Source organism: Prorops nasuta, unplaced genomic scaffold (genome assembly GCF_024137725.1).
Source record: "Prorops nasuta isolate Cenicafe-Biocafe unplaced genomic scaffold, Cenicafe_Pnas_1.2 PNAS00019, whole genome shotgun sequence".
Taxonomy (NCBI): Eukaryota; Metazoa; Arthropoda; class Insecta; order Hymenoptera; family Bethylidae; genus Prorops; species Prorops nasuta.
In genome coordinates, this window is record NW_027116816.1 from 3,119,530 (window position 1) to 3,141,680 (window position 22,151).

The 22,151-nt window shown below is 30.3% G+C and overlaps 6 protein-coding genes across 6 annotated transcripts; 5 read left to right on the forward strand and 1 right to left on the reverse strand.

The window, feature by feature from the left end:
• The first annotated feature begins 2,021 nt into the window (after positions 1-2,021).
• Positions 2,022-3,687, forward strand: LOC136780339 (chymotrypsin-2-like). The gene is made up of 5 exons (XM_066738634.1): positions 2,022-2,097; positions 2,631-2,781; positions 2,956-3,205; positions 3,288-3,425; positions 3,508-3,687. The coding sequence occupies exons 1-5, from the start codon at positions 2,046-2,048 to the stop codon at positions 3,652-3,654; spliced, it is 738 nt and encodes a 245-aa protein (XP_066594731.1). The 5' UTR covers positions 2,022-2,045; the 3' UTR covers positions 3,655-3,687.
• A 3,101-nt stretch (positions 3,688-6,788) lies between these two features.
• On the forward strand, positions 6,789-8,277 carry LOC136780463 (chymotrypsin-1-like). The gene is made up of 5 exons (XM_066738837.1): positions 6,789-6,840; positions 6,975-7,125; positions 7,277-7,526; positions 7,643-7,780; positions 7,864-8,277. Exons 1-5 carry the CDS (start codon positions 6,789-6,791, stop codon positions 8,008-8,010), a joined length of 738 nt encoding a protein of 245 aa, XP_066594934.1. The 3' UTR covers positions 8,011-8,277.
• A 447-nt stretch (positions 8,278-8,724) lies between these two features.
• On the forward strand, positions 8,725-9,379 carry LOC136780464 (chymotrypsin-2-like). Its single transcript, XM_066738838.1, has 3 exons — positions 8,725-8,776; positions 8,922-9,057; positions 9,184-9,379. Exons 1-3 carry the CDS (start codon positions 8,725-8,727, stop codon positions 9,377-9,379), a joined length of 384 nt encoding a protein of 127 aa, XP_066594935.1.
• A 39-nt stretch (positions 9,380-9,418) lies between these two features.
• LOC136780465 (chymotrypsin-2-like) lies at positions 9,419-14,634 on the forward strand. Its single transcript, XM_066738839.1, has 5 exons — positions 9,419-9,434; positions 13,095-13,245; positions 13,826-14,081; positions 14,235-14,372; positions 14,491-14,634. The coding sequence occupies exons 1-5, from the start codon at positions 9,419-9,421 to the stop codon at positions 14,632-14,634; spliced, it is 705 nt and encodes a 234-aa protein (XP_066594936.1).
• Positions 14,635-15,498: 864 nt separating this feature from the next.
• LOC136780466 (chymotrypsin-1-like) lies at positions 15,499-16,601 on the forward strand. The gene is made up of 5 exons (XM_066738840.1): positions 15,499-15,547; positions 15,642-15,807; positions 15,902-16,151; positions 16,230-16,370; positions 16,443-16,601. The coding sequence occupies exons 1-5, from the start codon at positions 15,499-15,501 to the stop codon at positions 16,599-16,601; spliced, it is 765 nt and encodes a 254-aa protein (XP_066594937.1).
• Positions 16,602-16,641: 40 nt separating this feature from the next.
• On the reverse strand, positions 16,642-20,372 carry LOC136780687 (uncharacterized). Its single transcript, XM_066739232.1, has 10 exons — positions 20,321-20,372; positions 19,766-20,012; positions 19,410-19,697; positions 18,958-19,231; positions 18,642-18,846; positions 18,359-18,543; positions 18,084-18,279; positions 17,778-17,996; positions 17,479-17,709; positions 16,642-17,404 (listed from the first exon to the last, which is right to left on the reverse strand). Exons 1-10 carry the CDS (start codon positions 20,370-20,372, stop codon positions 17,244-17,246), a joined length of 2,058 nt encoding a protein of 685 aa, XP_066595329.1. The 3' UTR covers positions 16,642-17,243.
• Positions 20,373-22,151: the final 1,779 nt, after the last annotated feature.

Here is a 22,151-nt window from a genome sequence, read left to right on the forward strand (position 1 = left end):
TTAAGCTGTGAAAGGTCTACCATCCAGCCATATCGTTGGTGGTGAGGATGCACCTGCGGGTAAATATATTTAACAAATTTCCTTAAACTATAAGGGCAATCACTACTGCTGTGGCTCCATCATCAACAAACGCTATATCTTTTCAGCTGCTCACTGTCTCGCGTAGTAAGTATGTACAAATTTTATCAGGACTAAGTCGCAGTATTCCATAATAGCAGCTTTTCATAGATAAGACAAATTAGTAAAGCATATATGTTTAATCAAGTATCAGCTTGACCAAGTATGCCAAGTAAGTCACACATGCAGGTGGTGCAGTGTTACTAAGGGTTAACGGGAACGCATTTACCGACTTAACACAGCCAATTTGCATAAAATCTTGGTCTTCGAAAATAATGTTATTTGAAATTTTCTTGTTTTACCAAGAAGATGCTGTTCTAACAATTTGAAAAACAGATATAGAAATTTAAATTGATCTTTAAACAAATTTATTTTTTGAATACAAAGATTTCAGGTGAATCCACTCTATATATTATCGATATCAACCTTATTGCCCTTAATTGACACTTTTAAATTGCAGCGTTGATAAAAATCAAATAAGTGTCGTCGCTGGAATCACTCGTCTCAATGAAACTGGTACTCAATACAATATCGAATCGATTGTGATCCACCCTGGGGCAACCTTCGAAAAACGTATTAATAATATCGGTATTGCCAAAGTACACAAGGATATTGAATTTACCGACAAAGTGCAACCAATTAAACTTTTAAGTAAAGAACCTACCGAAGAGATTCGCGGAGTGATTTTAACCGGATAGGGATGGCTTCCTGTAGGTCAGCTTATTTTTTAAGAATCATCTAATGTTTACTGTATTTCACTATTGGTCGTCAGTGATTATCAGTAATTTAAATATATTGTGTTTTAAATTCACAGTCTGATAAAGAGAGCCCAAATGACCTCCAAGTAGTAGAGCTTTTCACAATCACTGAAGAATCTTGTAAAGCTGCTGTAACAGAAGTAAATAAAAGCAACATCTGTGCCCTAACAAAAACGGGTAAAGGTACTTGTAAAGTGAGTAGTAAAACGATTTATTTTATTCTGATATTCTTATCATATTATAAAAAATATAGAAATAATTGCGGTTAATTTAATTATAGACTGACGATGGCGGCCCAATCGTTGACCTTCAAGGAAACCAAGTTGGTATTGTTTCCTTTGGATTCCAATGTACCGACAAACCGGACGTATACACCAGAATATCTTACTATTATAATTTCATCGTTGAAAATAGCAAATTGTACACGTTTTCATTAAATCCTCTAGTATTATATACTAACAGTAATTAAAAAGGATCTAAATATATGTATATATGTCAGTCTTTTTAGGTAAAAACTGTTTGTTTAAAAAACAAATAATCTGAGTTAATAAATTATTTTTTACACCAATATTTAAATAAAATATTTTACTTTCTATTAATTTTGAATTGTTTTAGAATATTTAATCGCTAAATAATTAATTATCTAATATAATTTTGAGTTTTTCAGTTTAGAGCATGTCTGATTATTAGTAACTAATAAGAACGTTGAAAATCCTGCATATACTGTTTAAACTTTATTTTTTTATTTTTTTTAATCTACTATCTTTCCCTTTGACACGAACAATCAAGGAGACACCTGGTATAAAAATACTTCAAAGAAAACAGTGTACAAAAGAACTTTGCCTCATTCTATATAATATAGTTTAAAATCTGTGTTTTTAAAATATTGTTGAATAACTTTAGAATTCGAATTTGTGTTACTTAAGGCTTTTCGACTAAAATGTTTTATGGATCGTTCATAAGCTTGTGATAAAGAAGTATTTAATTAACTCTTAAAAGTACGTTTTCATAGAATTGAAAGATAAGATTCCTTGTTAACCTATGTAGATACTGGAAATTAATCTATTATCGCGTTTAATTTTTAAATTTAATGATTGATAACACTTCAAGTTCAAATATATAATGGAGTGTAGAAAAACCATTGGCATCATTTGTAAGTCTTCCATCACCATGCAAGTATTAACGATTTTGCTTTACGCGGGATTAATAGTGTATGCTTACGGTGAATATCTAAATATTATAAAACTGCAATAAATGACATTAATACTAATTAACTCACATATCAAAGTCAATTTAAGTCACAAACTCTAAACTTTACATGAAACCGGGAAATATTAATTATTTCAAGATTTTCGATTATTTTGTTCGAACGTATTAACTAGATATTGTTACTTCAAGTATAATAATTTTTTGTAATTTAATTAAAAGTACTCATGTTGTTTTTTAAATAACCGATTCAATATTAACCTTAAACAAATTTTTATTTAAATACAGCACCCAATTCAACATGTATCTGTACTTTTTTTAATAAATAAAAATTTGTCATTGAATAAAAAAAGGGGAATAAATCAAAATCTTATGTAATTAAATTTCATTAATATCAAGTAAAATTTTAAATGAGCATTATAATTCAAAGAATGATTTATTTGAATTATGGATGGTTGTATTTTATAATCTGCACTGATCTTTCATCACGGTGATATAAAAATATCATTTTCATTTAAATTTTAATTGACAAACTTTAAACTGTTATAGGTATACCATCCGGCCGTATTGTGGGCGGTAAGGATTCATCTGAGGGTAAATATCCTTATCAAGTTTCCATACAATACATAGGCCGTCATAATTGTGGAGGCTCTATCATTAACAAACGTTATATTCTTACTGCTGCTCACTGTCTACGAGGGTAAACCAATATTATATTAGAATTTCATAAGAGTAACTGCGTTAAACGTTTAAGATTGATGACGTGATCAAACAATACCTATACTATATCCTAGTTGTAATGTGTTACAAGTATACCATAAATTAAGAAATCCTATAAAGGATAACATTATAAAATATTACTTTAATATAATAGAAGGATACAAAACTTCCTAACAATCGTCGCTGGAATCACCCGTCTTGATTCAGCTGGTGATGAATACAAGGTCGAGTCGTTCTTGATCCACCCTGAATACGACCCCGTACTAATCATCAATGATATCGGTCTCATCAGAGTAAACGAGGACATTAGGTTTTCTGAGAAAGTGCAAACTATAGAACTTGCTAGTAAAGATCCTGATGAAGAGGTTTTCCCTGTGATCTTAACCGGTTGGGGGTGGCTTTCGGTAAGCCACAATTTATTACTGATCATCGCCTATTTAAAAGCTCTTTATTACACTAACTTAAAAATATTATTGCACATTGCAGATCGAAGGAGATCACCCTAATAATCTTCAAGTCATCCAACTGTACACGACTAATCAAGGAAAATGTAAAAGTTTGCAGCCAAAAGCAACTGACAGAAATATCTGTACTTTAACGAAGAAAGGCGAAGGTGCTTGCAAGGTAAGCAGCTTAACTTTGATTATACTTGTGTCATCATAATTAACTTTAAATATAGAGTTCATTACGATTTATTCGATTTTAGGGAGATTCTGGCGGCCCACTCGTTAACCTACAAGGAAAACAGATTGGCATTGTTTCCTACGGAATCCCATGTGCTTTTGGCTATCCTGACGTATACACTAGAGTATCTTATTTTTATGACTTCATCATGAAAAACATCAATTTGTAAATTTATTAAATAAATCATCTAATATTATGTAAATAGTATTACTTGAAACATTTCAATATTTATATATATGAGCTTTCCTATCATTTTTTATTACTATATCTTTAAATAAATGCGCCTAAGAACCTGACTGATCTGGAACACTTGATTTAATCGGAAAAATATTAATAAATATTATTAGCTTTTCTATAACAAATTAGTAAAAAACTATTAGCACATAAAACAAACAGTTGCTAGTAGAATTTTCCTATGACTCCCATAAGGCGAAGGTGCTTGCAATGTAAGTCATGGAACTCTTATATAAGTACCTAAATATTAGACCTTTCATGACAAAGTTACTTAAAAATAAAAAAAATATAACAATCTATATCTATCCGTGATATCTAGTTTCGTTGTGACTCTTATCAAGAAGCTACAGTTACTACTACTCGGAAAATAATATTAGCTACTATTAACTAAACAGAGGTATAAATTAATCAAATCTAGAAATCATTTGACACTAAGTGAATATTGAATGAATTAATCAGAATTTCTTTGAATTACCAACAACAAAGAACAGTTTAAGAACATAGCGATCTTTTCAAGAAGATTACAAATGAATTCAGTCTTTTACTATTACAAACAAATTTTCTTGATAGCAACTTATTAATTATCTCCATGTATTAGCGCAATCGCCAGATAGTAAGAGATTGATTAGTTCTAACATTTTTCACGTGTTTTATATAGCTACTAAACAGAAAAATGTCTGCTACATATGATTATTAATTAAGATATTATAATTTATTAATCAATTTTGTAATAAATAATTTTCGTGCTTGTAGTTTATACTGTGAAAAAAACTACAGATATTTTTCATTTTTTAAAGCTGTACAAAAATTGACAAGTAAATGTGCTGATGGATGGAGTTGGCAGTATTGAATAGTTATTTATGCAACGAAGACTTAAAGTAGTACTTTTACGCACGAATACTAAGATTTGATACATAAGCAGAAGGCAAGTGTAGCTTCCTACGAATAAAGAAAACCCTACTGTATGCCCGAGTCTAATACAATATTTTTCTAATTTCATAAAATTTGCGTAAATTATAAAAAAATCACTTTACCACATACTTTGCAATCGCCTAGTAATAATAAATTTATCGCACGCAAAAAATAGAAAAAAGTGCACTTTTTTACGAAATTAAGAAAATATATATATTAAACGAATATGCGTGTTACATTTTTGTGTAATAACGGTGATACCTACTAAACTGTTTACGTCATCTTTCGACCGTGACATATAATATATCATGCACGCTCCATTATTTAGATAATACATTAAAAATTCCTTTCAATACAAAAATAAAAATTGGACTCACAATAAATATATAACGAAGGGTTAAAAATCTTAAATTATATTTAGATAAAAGAAACAATAATAGTGAGATATGTCTTCGAAATATTCATTAAAATGTGTAGGGGAGACCGGGGTAAAATAGGGTACCGGGATAAAATAAGGACCCATTAATATAACATAAACTACATTTCTGATTCAGTCATTAATGAAGGTATGTAATGGTGCCACTTGAAGATATTTGTCAGCAAAAATTTGTAAACATTGGCGCTTGATTACTTTCCAAACGCTTTATTTTTCATTTTTGCACATAATTCTTAAAAGTTTCCGATAATTTCGAAGTGTTCAGTACAAAATCTGGACTAATAGAGTCAATTTTCACTTAAGTCACTTAATTTGTAATATTTTTAACTATAATTTCGTTAGTCGTATTTTTAATTTACATACGATATATGTCTGTATAATATTTAAATACACTTTGTATGGTTAAGGGGCAAAACCGTACGGGGTAAAATCGGGCCTCATACCTTCATTAATGACTGAATCAGGAATATAATTTTTGTTATATTAATGGGTTCTTGTTTTACCCTGGTACCCTATTTTACCTGGGTTTCCTCTAATAAATGTATTTATTGTAAAGAAATATGCGCATTAACAAAATTACAAGAAGGATGGGTACAATGCATAAGAAATTTAAAATGGGCTCATGAAGGATGAACTGACTAGAAAATTGAAGATTTTCATAATTTCTCATGTAATAAGTTTGTATCAATTTTTTGTATCCAATTTGAATCCGTGGAGTACCCTATTTTACCCATGGGTCGGGGTAAAACCGTAAATTGTTATGTTTTTTTTAAATTAAGATTTGATTGATCAAAAATAAAAATAATTATTTAATTTTGTGTCACCACTTTAAAGAAGGTTTATATTAAATCAAAGTCGTTTTATTTTCAATTTTTTTTTAATAATAACCTAAATATAAGCCTTTATCCTTAAGGGTACCGTTTTACCCCGGTCTCCCCTATATAAATATTATATACAAATATATTATTAACCTGTAGAGGGCCGGTATTTTTCCATATAAACTTATACATTTTTTTAACTAAAATTTATTCAAATATGTAGCCTATGTGCCTAATATAGACGGCAAATTTGTTACTAGCCACATATGTGGCCACAGCGGCCTTGTAAAAGTTTTAATCAAATGGTATAAAAAAATAAAACATATTTTTAAAAATTCGAGACAAACAAATCATGATTTTGGATCATTAGTCACTTGTTTTATTAAAGAAAATCTTTAAAAATAAGAAAAACAATCTTATCGTTAGTAACGGAAATTACGCTATCTTCGATATAAGATATTTAGTATTTTTGACAGTTTTTCTATATATATATATATGGTGAGATACTTAAACGCCCTAGAATTAAAATATCAAAATTCTATTTTTATTTCTGCAACTATAAATATAAACTTCTTATAAAATCTTTCTGAATACAAATAGAAAAGATTTTCCAAAAAACCCTATACAAAATTTATATAGGTTGTAGTTTCAGTAATAAACCTTTTCTTAAGTCTATATCTCTCAGGTATTTTAACTGCCTCACCCTATATACTTTGATCATTTCCAAAGAGTTTGATCAATTCAATTAAAACAGGCTTTGACACAATTACAAGATAACTTTCCGTATTGGTGTTCGTAGAAATTCAAAAGTAATCTATATAATAGATAACATTCTATATTTTAGTATATAAAGGGTTTGTAGAATTGCTGGAAGCATAAATCAGTTACAAGTTCTCCAATATCATGCAAGCGATAGCCGTATTACTTTTCGCAGGATTATCCCTTTGCATTTACGGTGAGTAGCTAACACCATTTACTAAATTAATGAATTACATCGATACATTCACTCTCACCACAGTTATTCATTATGATAATTCAAATGAAACTATAGTTGAAATAAAAATGGAAAAACATTAAATTGTGTTAAAGGTCTACCATCTGGCCGTATAGTTGGTGGTCACGATGCATCTGAGGGTAAATATCCGTATCTAGCTGTCATAAAAGTATTAGATCAGCATTACTGCGCCGGATCAATCGTCAACAAACGTTTCATTCTTACTACTGCTCAGTGTATCCCGAAGTACGTAATAATATATATAATAATGAGATATTAGAGAGTAGTAATTGTACATACAAAATTTAGTATTGATCAAATAGAAAAACAGTATATGTAGATCGGAAATTGCGAAGTTTCATAATTATAATTTGCTATTTCATTATAAATAATATAGTGTCCCAAAGGACAAGGTCAAAATCACCGTTGGTGTCACTGATCTTGAGAACCGAGGTGAAGATTACTACGTCGAGTCATACATAGCGCACCCCAAATTTGATTTCGGCAAACGCAAAAATGATGTCGCTCTCATCAAAGTAGACAAGGATATTAAATTTTCTGAGAAAGTGCAGCCTATTGAACTTCTTAGTAAAGAGCATACTGAGAAGACTTACCTTGTAATTCTGACAGGATGGGGAACAAAGTCTGTAAGTTGCCTTTTAATTAATTATAGTAAACATATTTTTATCCACTACCTATAGGATCTTTTATGGCAGAAAAATTATTATTAGTTTTTGAAAAACATTATCCTTTCAAATCATAGGAGGATGGAGATTATCCGAATAAGCTACAAGTAATCCAATTAAACACCATCACCAACGAAGCATGTAGTCATCCCCATCCCGATGTAACTGGAAGTCAGATTTGCACCTTAACAAGAAGAGACGAAGGAGCTTGTTATGTAAGTTATGGAAATCTTACGATTTCTCTCATTTTAAAATAGATTTTGATCTACAGAATTAATTGAAATTAATTTGATTTTAGGGTGATTCTGGCGATCCATTAGTTGACCAACAAGGAAAGCAAGTTGGTATTATGTCTTTTGGCGCTCCATGTGCGCTTGGGATACCAGACGTTTACACCAGAATATCTTACTTCTATAAGTTTATAACGGAGAACAGCAAATTGTAAAATTTTTAAAATGAACCGTCAAATACTACCATTGGCAGATTCAGCCGTTTCGCGTTAAGTTAGTAAATGTATGTTGCACACAACCGAAATTAGTATTATTTGAATGCATTTGTTTATTACTAATACAATTTTGTTTGTCTTTTATTATAATTTTCAAATAAATGCTGAGAAATTGTATAACTAACCAGATTCAGAACTCTTGGCTTCCGCCAGAAGCCCAATTTTTAAGCCAAAAGTGCCGTTTTTTCGAAATATAAAGAATTTTCATCTTCACGTGCAAGTATTTTTTTGTATGCTTTATTGAATTAAAGTACTTTCAGAAATTATATCCTAAGTTTTTGCAATTAAATTAATATCACACTTTCAGATGATTAGGAGATAAGATTGTGTCTTCATCTACCGCGCGATAATCAACCTATTGTTGGTACAATTATTAATTGTAAATGATTCACAGCATTCTATACTTTGTCCAATAAGAGAGCATCACCTTTATAAATAGGTAAGTTAATTCTTCCTCACAAATTACCCTTGTCTACCAATGATCAAGCTTATATAGCTACTATGTAACCAATCAGAAGCGATCTGCGCATCGAAGAACTAAAATTGTTTGAAAATTAGTGATGCTCTCTCGCTGGACAGAGTATACTTTGAGATCTATATAATAGATGGACGTAGACCATCCCCAGAGGTATCAGTTAAAAATCTTCCAACATCATGCAAGCATTAACCGTTTTACTTTACGCAGGTTTAGCTCTTTGCGCTAACGGTGAGTACCTAAACTCCTTATAGCACATCCATGAATTATACGAATATTATTCATAATTGCGACAAATTTTTACTATTGGTCATTCAGAACTGTCATTCTAATATTACTTTGATTTGAAAAATTAAGAACTTGCAAACTGTTAAAGGTCTCGCCGGTGGTAAAGATGCACTTCCAGGTAAACATCCCTTTCACGTTTCTTTAAGATTTATGGGTAAACATAATTGCAATGGCGCCATCCTCAACAAACGTTATGTTCTTACTTCTGCTAATTGCCTCCGGGGGTATGTAGTATACAATAATATCAGAGTTCAGTGAAATGTTTTATTTCTTAACCACGATACGTCAAAAGTGAAATATGAATTAGAAAATTTCGTATAGGGATATTATATGTTACTTTCGAATTGCAGCGCCAGAAAAGAATACATGACCGTAGTCACTGGAGTAAATCGTTTTCGTGAAACTGGTACTGAATACAAAGTCGAGTCATACCTGTTGCACCCTGATTTAAATCCTTTCAAACCCTCCAATAATATTGGTCTAATAAAAGTAGAAAAAGACATAGAATTTAATGATAAAAGTCCAACCCATCGCACTTCTTACTAGGGAGCCTTGTAACGAAAGTTATAATGTGACTTTGACCGGATGGGGATATCTGATGGTAAGTCGTTTTTTCACTTTTAATAACATCAAATATTTAATAGCTCCTATATTATTTGTCGTAAAAATAATATTAGTTACATGGAAATATTTCTTTCAATATACAGTACGCAAGGAATATACTAATAACATGCAAGTGGTCGATCTCGTTACAAGTATATTGGCTACTAAATACGTTCAAAGTCGTAACTGATTAAACATAGGAAATATTATTACTGGATATGTATATACAATATTTTCACTTTTCTGTAAAAGATTATTTGATGACAATTGTTTTAAATCATTCATATATCTATTATTTATCAATACAGGGATAAAAGAAATTATTGACCGTTCACAGTTATTAAGAAATTACATTTTTTTCATTGCGATGCGTAGATTGGATCTTGTCTAAATTTACGTGACAACGTCGCAATTAGTTATTACTAGCGCCATGAGTATACAGTAACTGATCTTTACGGGCTGTGCCTCCTGTACTCCGATTCTGAAGCGTTCAGTGATTTACTAAGGACCTTTGTCTATTAAATGAGGCATTTATTGGTTAATCCAGAGATTAACAGGAAGTTTTGAAGTAAAAAGTTTATAATTCCTTATAATCTTTGAATTAGAAATTAAGTAAAAAATTGTATAAGAATTTTTTATTCCTAAAATCATTCGGTCTATTTGAATTATAATTACTTAAATCTGCAAAAGGTGGCATCTTCCAATCTCTTTAATGATTAAAAAATGTTGGAACCTGCTCCTATTAGTTTATCATTACTTCCATATAAATCATAGCTTCCTTTAGAACTTTTCGCTTGTTATAATAACAAAGCATTTTTCAAAACTTTGTTTAGGCTTTAGTTTGTGTTACACTATCATTACGTTATTATTTGAACCATTAGAAAAAGAATCTTATAAAAGAATGAATTGATGTCAGATAACATTTTTATCAGGCTTTTACTCGATTCAATGAATATAACAATATCTCGTAAGACGTATTGCACTTACACGCTACGTAATGTTATCGTTTTCAGTATACCATATGTCATTCGCTAAAAATAAACAAAAGAATTACAAATCATGATTGGTCGTCAAGAATATCTTATTAAGATACTTATTTTTACACTACAGTAAGCAATTTTACTCATTCATACTTTTTGTGTCTGTCTGTTAATTTACTTGAAGTCAATAATGAAAAATCTTGTTTTTCCGGATAAACATATTACAGATCAGATAAAATTATCGTATGTATACTTCCGAAAGGTAAAATTGTAAATATTATTGTTGTAAGGAATACTCCCCCCCCCCTTTATATCATAAAAAGGAAGGAAGCGAAACATCACGGTTAACGAATCATTTACGAAGTTTCGATGCTTCATTATTTATTAATTTGCTTATAATTAAAACATATATGCGCCGAAAATTAGAACTAGCTAGATTTAAAATGAAATTTCAAATTAATATTGGGTAATAATATGGGTCTACACTGTTGATAATAATTTTTATATCTGGAAAGATGCATTATCTGGGAAATCCCAGGTAATGGTAAAAGATTTAATTGAAGTGATAAGACTTTAAAGGAGGAAATATCTATCTGTGATGAGATAAGAATATTAAGTCACTCAATTTAAAAAATAATATCCATTTCAATTTACATATCTTAAATTTCAACCATGGCTGAAACATAAATATACACATTAAAAATAGCTAATAATAATTATTGTACAAAAAGATTTTAATCATTACTGAAGGTAATAGTAGAAAATAAAAATAAACGAATTGAATTGACATATCTGATACCCCAAGAAATTGTCATCTTATGTAATTCAAACTTTCTAGTTTATTTGTTAGATCAGATACATGTAAAAAGTGTTAGCAGGAAAAATAGTTTTTCTTTTAATTGTAGTTAACAAATCTCCTCGTATTACTTTTAAAAAGTGTATGGCATTTCTTTATACTAAAAACTTATTATTGCATAAACAAATGTATATACACATTTAACTTACTTAATTTTAATTAAATAAAGGAAAAAATATGTAGAGATTATCATGACTACTATATTACTTACATAATACAAAGCAAGTACAAGATGAATCGAGAAAAATACCCTAAATTCTATAGGAATAACTTGCACCCATAGAGAGAAAGTTAAAATTTCTTTTACATTTTTTGTTCACTTCAATTGTTCGCTACATTCAACTTCAATAATAATTTATTAAATCTATCTTTATTATATTCATAGAATAACAATTAATCTATATAGACGAAGCATACAATGTGTAAATGTCAATGGTAATATTTTTGAATATTAATTATATATGAGCAGTGCTAATAAAATAATGATAAAGTCTTGACATTGTTATATCTTAAAAACATTATAATTTTACTAATTGCAGCAAATCGGTAGCATTTGAGCTTTTTTCTTAGTTATACAATTTATTGCAAAAGTTTGCTCTTTCCTCTCAACTCACCCGGTAGGGGAGCTAGGCACTAATTGTAACAAAACAAGAGAAGTCAGCTGTACAAGTTCGATAATAGCGGTTGATATTTCTGATCAGAATTTTTACTGTAGATTTCTAAAATTACTAGTTTTATTACTTAAAAACAATCAGTGTCTAATCAAAACGGAAAAATAAGAGTTTCTAGTAATGTGTTTTGCTGTATATTCTAAAACGAAAACAAATTATTTCATAAATCTTGATTTAAGATAAATTATTTAATATTAAAATAAATAAATTCTTATTCGGATTACATGGTAAGCTTTAAAATACTGCTTAAACTTTTTCAATACTTTATATTTTTATGAATAAACAGAAACATACGAGATTGTAAGTTAGGGTAAGTTGTAACAGCTTTACTATACTATAATTTTTTTGCAATATTTAAAGTGTTGTTAGAATTTTACATTTAGTTAAACAGTATTACTCTTCTTTGAATAAATATATTTATTACAGTAAGTATGCAATCACTGTTATTCATTAGTAAATATTCAATTTTTTATTGCTAGTAAATTATTTTAAATAATGTAAGAAAAAATAGTGGACGATCCAATTCGTAAAGAATCAATACTATAAGGAAAAACATACATAATACAATTTTTGGGAATCAAAAATTAAAGATGGCACATTAATCTTATCACAATCTGACATCAAATTTGTTCTGAACGATAGACCTTTCGGTATGTATATATTGAGAGCAGGATTTGCAGCGGTATCACAGTTTGATTTACCATGCACGCATTCACTGCTCTCCTGCTCGCAGGCTTCGCGCTCGCAGCGCAAGGTAAGAATTACATTAGCACTTTCTTCTGTTTTCATACTTAATTTTCAAGAATACTAATGACTTCAATCAAAGATTACATTTGGTGTTACTGAAATTTCGAGCTTTTCCCTTTAAGCGGTTTAATATAATCTATGGACAAATTTTTATTATTCGTTTGTGTACAAATAAAAACAATCGTTTTTCACAATCAACATTTGCATACAGAGTACAACACTCTCGTAAAATAATTGAATAAATATTATTACAAAATTTTTTTAAAATTGAAAATATAAATTTTACAGAAAAAATTAACAGTACGCTAAATGTTATAGTTGACTTAAAAAGATAATTAGGAAACTATTGATTAGTGCTACTTTAAGGAACAATACCCTAAAAAGATATTTTTTAATTTATACAGGCTTACCGGCTTCTCGTATTGTTGGTGGAGAAAGTGCTCCAGTTGGCAAATACCCATACCAAGTACAATTGAGATACAGAGGACGATTTCTTTGCGGTGGTTCCATTATAAATAAACAATACATCTTAACTGCAGCCCACTGTATTTATAGGCAAGTAGTATTCTTAACATTTGCAATTTTCTATAATATAAATGTATCCAGATACCAATTGCTTTTTATTCATTCAAAAATCAAACGATTTATTTAATAATACTGTTTACTCTGGTGGTAAAATTCGTATAATTGTTTCATATAAAATTACAATAAATTGAATAATCACTGAATTAACTAAAAAAAAAACGTGTGAAAAATAAATAAGTGATTTTTTGAATAAAGTATTGGAAGTTATAATAAATAGAAATCCGATGACTAATATAGTTCGCCTGAATTAGTCCATTTCTTTAGATATTTCCTAGGAAAAGGTGAATGGAACGAACTATCGTTCAGCAAGAAATGTTTGTCCAACCGCGCAATAACTTAGGTGTAGCAATCATCACTTAACTGAAGCAAGTCTGTGTTGTAATACTAGACTACTATAAGAACTTTAAACTTTTCTTTTAAAACTTTTTATTTTTGCGAGACAAAGATATACAGACGTATGAATATTATATATATGAATCATTTCACAAGGTACCTATAAGATAACACATATTTCATCGTCATATATTGATAAAATATTTTTCAATTACAGGAGAGACTCCTCGGATTTCGTCGTAATAGCTGGTACAAATTTCTTGAATGAAACCGGTGATGAATATGACGTTGCAGATCTAAAGTACCATGAAGATTACGATAGAAGTAAACGCATTCACGATATTGGTCTGATGCGTTTAACGAAAGATATTGAGTTTAAAAGAGGCGTACAAGAAGTTCCTCTTGCAGACGGTAGTGAATATGATAGAGACAATGAGTTCCCGGTTATTTTGACTGGTTGGGGAAGACTTCGCGTGAGTAATGATTTTAATGTAAAAAGATAAATAGCAATAATCAACATTTATAATTCATATATATATATATATATATATATATATATATATATATATATATGTATATAAATCGAAAATATTGTACTAATATGACGTTCATTTTAATGTTTTTAGAGAAGTGGTAAAATACCAAATGAACTGCAAGAAATCAAATTAGTGACAACTACTTTGTCTCGTTGTCAATCAAGTCACAGAAATATCAGAACCAGTCATATTTGCACGTATACGAAAGTTGGAGAAGGAGCATGCAATGTAATTAGACTTACATAACCTTTTTTTAATAATTAAGCATTGGATATAATTTGTATTTGTACAATGCTATATTTAGCATGCATTCATTTATATTCTACGTAATTTTTATATTTTTTAGGGTGACTCTGGTGGCCCCCTTGTTACTAACTTTGGAGAACAAGTCGGAATTGTTTCTTACGGATACCCATGTGGAGTCGGCAGTCCTGATGTTTATACTCGCGTTTCCTATTATTATGATTGGATTAAAGCTAACGCTTTTTAAATAAACAATATTTATTTTATATTTAAACGAAATGTTTTATTCTTTTTATTTCCTTTAACATTATTTCTGAAACGTACTTGCTTGAAAGGGATACGATAAGTTATGATCTTGGAGCCTGTTATGTTTGTTTATTTTTTCCTTTTTTTAATCCTCTTCTTACCCTTACACTCACTTCTTTTTTGGTCCCTAAGGCCCTTTCAGTCGTATATAAAAAACCGCCATAGCTGATTCAACTCAGTGTGAATTCATTCGGTTTAAGCTGAGTTAAAAATTCTGACTGAAGCCTTCCTTGTTTTAATATCACATTACATTTTAATTGTATATATAATATTATTTATTGTTAATTTTTATCCCTATTTTTCTATATATATAAATTTAATAGAGTCATTCAACTTAGAGAAGTACCAAAAAATCTTATTTTTGTGATTAATATTTTAATTTTTTTATGGCGTTTAAAGTGTAGAAATCAGTATGATTATAAATTTTAACAATATAAGAAACTATAGTTATGTTCTAATATTGGGAAATATAAAATAACTTTTTTAAGGTTACAAATTATATATGCATAACTATGGTTTAACAACTTTTTATGGACAGTAGAAAAGTTTCAAAGCGAAAAAGAAATGTTGGTAGATCTCTGATATGAATCATTTACCTTGCCATAATATGCACCAAATTGGTAATGCCAATAGAAAACCATGATCTTACAAAGCCACAAATAAAATTCGTATATTTCTCATAAAAGTCCTATCTTGCATGCAATAATCATTAAATAATCTTAAGATAAGCTCCTTTACTGGTTTAAATAGCAAGTTTGTCTTACAAAGATCAAGTGAAGAAGAAAAAGTCATCATGTTTAAGAATATGGTCTTCCTTTTGCTGCTACTAAGCCTTGCACTTCACAGCATTTTCTGTAAGTAATTTTGATTAATATTTATCCATAAGTGCTTCGCTTTATTTCTCATGCGCAAAAAGTAACTAATTGACAAGCTGTTATTTTTTTTTAGGTAACCCAGAACCTAACAATCCAAGAGCTCGTATTGTGGGAGGCCATGATGCTCCTTCTGGAAAATATCCTTACATGGCTTCACTTCGACAAGACGGTGTCCACGTATGTGGTGGATCAGTCATTAGCAATCGGTTTATTCTTACTGCTGCCCACTGTGTAGTACTGTAAGTCTTCTCCCATTCTATTCACCGTATTGATTTAAATTGACTGAATCAATGTAAAATAAAGATTTGATAATTATATTTTTTAAAATACTAGCCTGGCACCAAACGAAACAAATGTTGCACTTGGTAGCAATTTTTTGAATCAAACTGAAGATTATCATGAAGTGAAGCGTATAATCACGAGTAATTTTGATGCCGATAAAATTATCAACGACATTGCATTGCTCGAATTGAAAACAATAATTCGGTATAATGAAAACATTCAGCCTATTTCGTTATCCACGAAAGAGAACTCTACAGGAGGGTACTCTGCTACGTTAACCGGATGGGGTTTAATGTCCGAGGTAACGTAAATTAGTATTGCGCTTGAATCTATATTTTAAGTTATATAGAAATAACTGAAACTCTTACTGATTCATTAGGATGACAAAGATGTACCTAATACACTACAAGAGATTGGCTTAACAATTGAAGAACCAAAAGTGTGTGCAACCGAATATAAGACTCCTATAATGGACAGTCATATCTGCACCCATACTGAACTTAATAAAGGCGGATGCAGAGTAAGGAGTAACAAAACGTAATACCTGATATAAAAATATACCTAAATTGATAAATAATAATATTGATTACAGCGTGATTCTGGAAGCCCTCTCGTATCAAACGGCTTGCAGATCGGAATTTTATCTTACGGAAAAGATTGTGGAGTAGCCAGCCCAATGGTCTACACTCGAGTGTCTTTTTACAAATCCTGGGTCGATAGAATTTTAAATGCTTCAATGATATTTAATTAATTTATGTATCCTTTTTGTTTCAATTTTATGCCGAGGTTATTTATATTTTATACAATTTAACTAAAATCGTGCGTCGTACAGTTTACGCTGTTCTACGATTTAATCAGCGTCTAAAAATCATTTGAATTATAGTACATATTATTAAAATTTGTACTGATTATAGTTTACAAGTAAAAACTTAAAAATTATACGACTTATCTATTTATAAAGTGAAGTAACAATAATGTATCTCTTGCAATGAAAGTTATTATGTAATTACTTGCTAACAAGATACTGTATAGAGATATATATATAAATATAAAGAAAAAAATAGTAATAGTTGATGTATCAAATCGATGATTACATGGTGATTTTCGTAATATTTTGTAGCACTAATCTAGCGATAATATCCTGCAATAATATACTTTGCAATATCTTAAAGCTTACGCGTTTTCTGGCAATATCAAATTTTATTTTGTTAAAAATGTATAAATGTAAATATATTTTTAATGATCAAAATAAAACTTACATTTGTATAAAGATTACGTGGATAAAACGTCAATAGATTACAAAAGTAAACATAATAGATAAGTCTTTTCTTCCTATTTAAATGCCATGAATGAGCTTTCATAGTACATTATTTGTAACCCTATAATAAATTGACTAATGATGTTTGCTTGATCTAAGCATATTTGGTTTAAATGAATGACACGTGGGAAAACCTTTGGGCACCGGTGGTAGATCGGATAATTCACCAACTTGCAAGACAAGATCCATACCAATTAGAATGTGGTACAAGAAATGACAGTGGAATAGCCAAAAGCCTAGAATTAAATTAATTAGACAAAAATCATCTTAAAATGTGAAAATCTTAAAATTGTAAACAAAAAAGTTGAACCTGGATTGTTGGCACGAAAACGAAAGACTGTGTATCCATTAGTTGGAACTCGAAGAGTGTCCTTTGCAGGAGGAAGGTTAAAACGTCTGTTTAGCAAACCTTTTCGATCGAGATCCACAGCGTGCTTAACACTCATTTTCTTGATTTTCTTATCAGGTGAACGACCCATACCGATTACGCTAAACGCATAGCCGTGCAAGTGGAAAGGATGAGACAGAACTGCCACTCCGACTACGGAGATAAAAAGAAATATTAGCACAGCGTAAAACTTTCTAGTGTAATCAATGGTGAAATCTTACCTTCGTCGACTAAAACGATTTCCACAATGGAATTTAGAGGAATGCGAATTCTGTGTGTACACGGGCACTCTCTCTGTCCCAGACAATGATCTGGCTTATTGGTTCCGTTACAAAATTGTTCGGACGGAATATCGTTGTACTGAGAAAGCGGTGGTGACGTGGGGAAATTAAAGGTGATTCCGTTAATTATAGAAATAAATTCATTTCCGCCTGGTGGGACTGGAAAATCATTGAACATTAAACACTGTGTGTGTGTGTGATCAAGACTTAATTAATTCATAACGTTATAACATTTCTTTGTCTTACTTAAGAAACGTTTGTATTGGTTGGGTTGGAAAAAGTCTTTATCCTCGTAAGTGACAAAGCGGAAGGGTAGATAAATCTTGACATCCGGTTGCAATTTCAAGAGGCCTCTGTCTATCGGTATAGCACTCTGTAAATCATCTATGCAGAGTGCGCCCTTCTCGGGAATGTCGCATCTGGCTGATAATGAATTGAGTGTCTGAAATTAGACAATAATAATTAGCAACTGATAATAATTGTAATTAGAGAAAATTAATAAAAAAATTAGATCATCTTACCAAACCATCAGGAATGCTTCCATTGTAATGTGGTTCTGCAAGATTGGGACGCTCACTTGCTCCTTCATATCTAAGTATAGCTAACTGTTGCATCGACTTCTCACCACATTCCCCTAATCCTTTTAATTGAATATAATAAGAGGCTATACTTTCGTTTGCGTTTATAACAAAATCATAACGTTCGCCTGTAAATTTTTACATTTGTCAATTACTCTGCAGATTTGTATTCATTAATTAAAGAATCAATTATCATGCATTTAGAGTACTGTGAGTCAAAATTTACCTGAGAATGATACGATCGTGTCTACTACAGTTGGCTTAACAGGTACGCCATCGAGAGCAATAACAGTCAGTGAATGATCTTGGATAGCGAGTGAGGCTGGACAAACCGTGCAAAAAGTGTTAACAAACCGGAAGCGAGAACGTTTTCCAGGAGTAACAGTGAAAACTGCGAGTGACGTGTTTGTAGTTTCACCAGTATCGGGATTCTAAATGTATGAAAAAATAAAAACAATTCGTATATACGTTTTTAAATAAAATTTAAAATCTAAAAATATTTAACACCTAAATTTGAAGCATATAAAATAAAGATCATTTACCGTATAACGTCCTCGGCCGTTGATGAGAAAATTGTCAGGATCTTGACCAGGGTGCTTATGTATTTGACCAGGAAATCTTTGCGTGCTCGAATCGTGCATCCAGTCACTAGCGAGGATAACATGTTCCGATAAGTCAAAATCGTAATATTTACTTATAGCTTCTTCCTCTGGTGGTTTCCTCACTACCAAACCTCCGAAGACACCGTCCAACTTTTGAAGACCCGTATGAGCGTGCCAAAAATGAGTACCCTCGTTGCCCGCTAGCCAACTATATCTGTTAGGGTATAGTTTCAAAGAAAAATAAATAATCGATCCTTTTTAAAAGCTTTATCGATTAAAATTAACTTAATAGATCCAAAAGAAAATTTAATCGATATTACAATAAGTGTATCGAGAAGCAATTTTCGCAATGAAACTAATTATGGTGAATGTAATTAAAGTAAAAGTCGTACCTGAAAGTGGTTCCTTCCATAATGGGACATTGTGTGATAAATGGCGCACCGTCGTAATACTGTGATCCTTTTTGGAAAATTCCATGCCAATGGATGGTCACTTCACCCCCTTCTATGTTATTGAAAACATCGATCAAAACCCTGTCACCTTCGCAAACTTCAATCATAGGACCAGGTAGCATCCTATTTGCTGATAAAAATCCACGCTCTACTCCATCGGCTTCGACACATTGACAGTTACTACAGAATGCATTGATGGTAGCATTGGGTTTACACACGTTGCAAGCCCTAAAAAAATGCATTTTTATCAATACTGTTAAAAGCCAAATTTATTATTTACGTCTTGATTTACTCACGGTCCAACAATACCATAATACTCCAGTGTAAAATGGTAATAGCATGTTTTTGGTTTTTCGCCAGATTTACATGTACGAGCACATTCAACTGGACTTGAAAACTCTGAATTTTTTTTTATTTCTTCGGTAGCACAGCTAGATTCGTCGATCGGCCGTCGATTATCAAGCCCAGCCACGATGTGACTCTCTCGTTCATTAGACTTTTCATCCCATACATTTAAAAAATCTAATAAGCCCGCATTGACCTCTGTATAGAAAAAGTATTTTTACTCTGTTTATTGTTTTCTATGGTCATTCAAATTTTATCCATTAAAATAGTATAACAAATTTATCTCTGTTTCATTAATAAATTTATATTTGTTTTGTTAATTAGTATTTCTTAAATCTTTAGGGTTTTTAATGTTTATACGGTATATTTATATATGTGCAGTTTAACGCAAAAGCACGATATCGGAAAAAATTTAAAATTATCTCATGCTTAAACTAAATTATTTGAGAAATTAGGGTGTGTGCGTGTGTATAATGAATAAATTTTAGAGGTTGATAATTTCGTACCCAAACCACATATCAGAAATGTGAAGAGTGCCAGCCTTGTGAAGAAAAGCATTGTGGCGATAACAATTAGCAGAATTCAATTCTATTATGCGGCTTTTATATATATATGCATCCATGAACGACCATGCGCGATGTTAGCAAGTATATATCTTTATGTGTACCTTATGAATTTAAGTTGATAATACTTCCTGTAGGTGCGGGATTTAATACGCACAAACAAGGAATATATAATCAACTGAATATATTATCGAATTTGATAAACAGTTACTGTATTTTAACCGTTTATCCAAATGCAAAAGATGTTGTTTTTTAACATATTTCCTCCATCGATCATATTTTATAAAGCTAACACAACGAGCGTAATAATTCAATGCTCCAAACAGCTAAGAATAATCTAGCACGAGATATTTTTACAAAATTTGGTACAATCATGATTCTGGAAACAATATTTTCTTCTTTTTACTAAGAGTACGTAAAATAAATTGGCTTTTTGTTTCAAATTATCAAAATGACTTCAAAATATAATGACACTTGATAAATATTTTTTTATACCAATTACAATTTATATTCCATACTTTATCATATAAGTACACCTCATTATACTGCGTAGCAATAAACTGTTTAAAATCATTATATCACTTTTCATATACGTGCTTATTAAAAATTTTATTTATTCATTATTAAAAATTTATTCAACACAGTGTCTTTAATGACATTACGCGATTATATTAAATTAAGATTTTATTAATATTTATTCCAATCAAATAATTTTATTTAACCTTCATCATACACTCTGAGATGTATACCACATTTTAAAGTTAGTTTTTATGTGAAATTTTCCTTGTGCATCATTATTTATAAATTTATGAATGTTGTTAGAACGCGCGAAAGTAAGAATAACTATAATAAAATAACACAGTACATCATCTTGCAAGGATTATATATATAAAACATATCTGAATTCTTTTTTAATCAATCCACTAAATATTTATAAATTGTCAATTATGTTCAAAGTAGTCTTGAGAACCTCATACTTCGTGTGTATATTACGTAATTTTTCTACTTGTATAACGAAGGTTAGCAATACTATAGATAATTTTATTAAAATAAATAAATAAATTTGTTGCTTATAGTATACATTCACAAAACAATAGCAAATGCTTTCCACCTTATATATCTCGTATGTACAACATAAAAATAAGTTACCTCTTTTTTCAAATAATAAATTTCTATCGGGAATATTAGTAGAATATATCTACGCAATATTTTATAAGTATAATTCTTCATTAGAAAGTAATAAATATATTAGTTTTTACTTAAATTTATACAAGTTGCCTATACTTTGTGAAGTTACCGTGAACATTGTCATGAATAAGTTACAGTCTGAAACAAGAAAACCTAACAAAGTTTTAAACGATAATAAAATTACGTATTGTTTTGATAACAGATTGTAAATAATATCTTAATTCATTTTTAAAAATGGTAGCAGCTTTATTTTAAATTTTTTATTTTCAACAAAAATCAGTTATACTATGCAGGATGTAACAGCCTACCAAGAATATACAAAAAACACCTGAAACCACAGAATGGTCATATTAAAGTTTTACAAAGATTTAAAATTAGCGATTTTTCCACGTTTCTTACTGCAATAATGATTTCAAATTTGTTTATTGTCTTTAACTAGCTTCAAAAATCTTTAATTATTTATCTCTAAGTAGCACACGACACATATACAAAAAATAAATGATAAAAATTAAACATTTGACGTTACTGACACTGTTTTTAATAAAAGCTATTCAAACCACACCATCTATCACCATCTACATTTCTT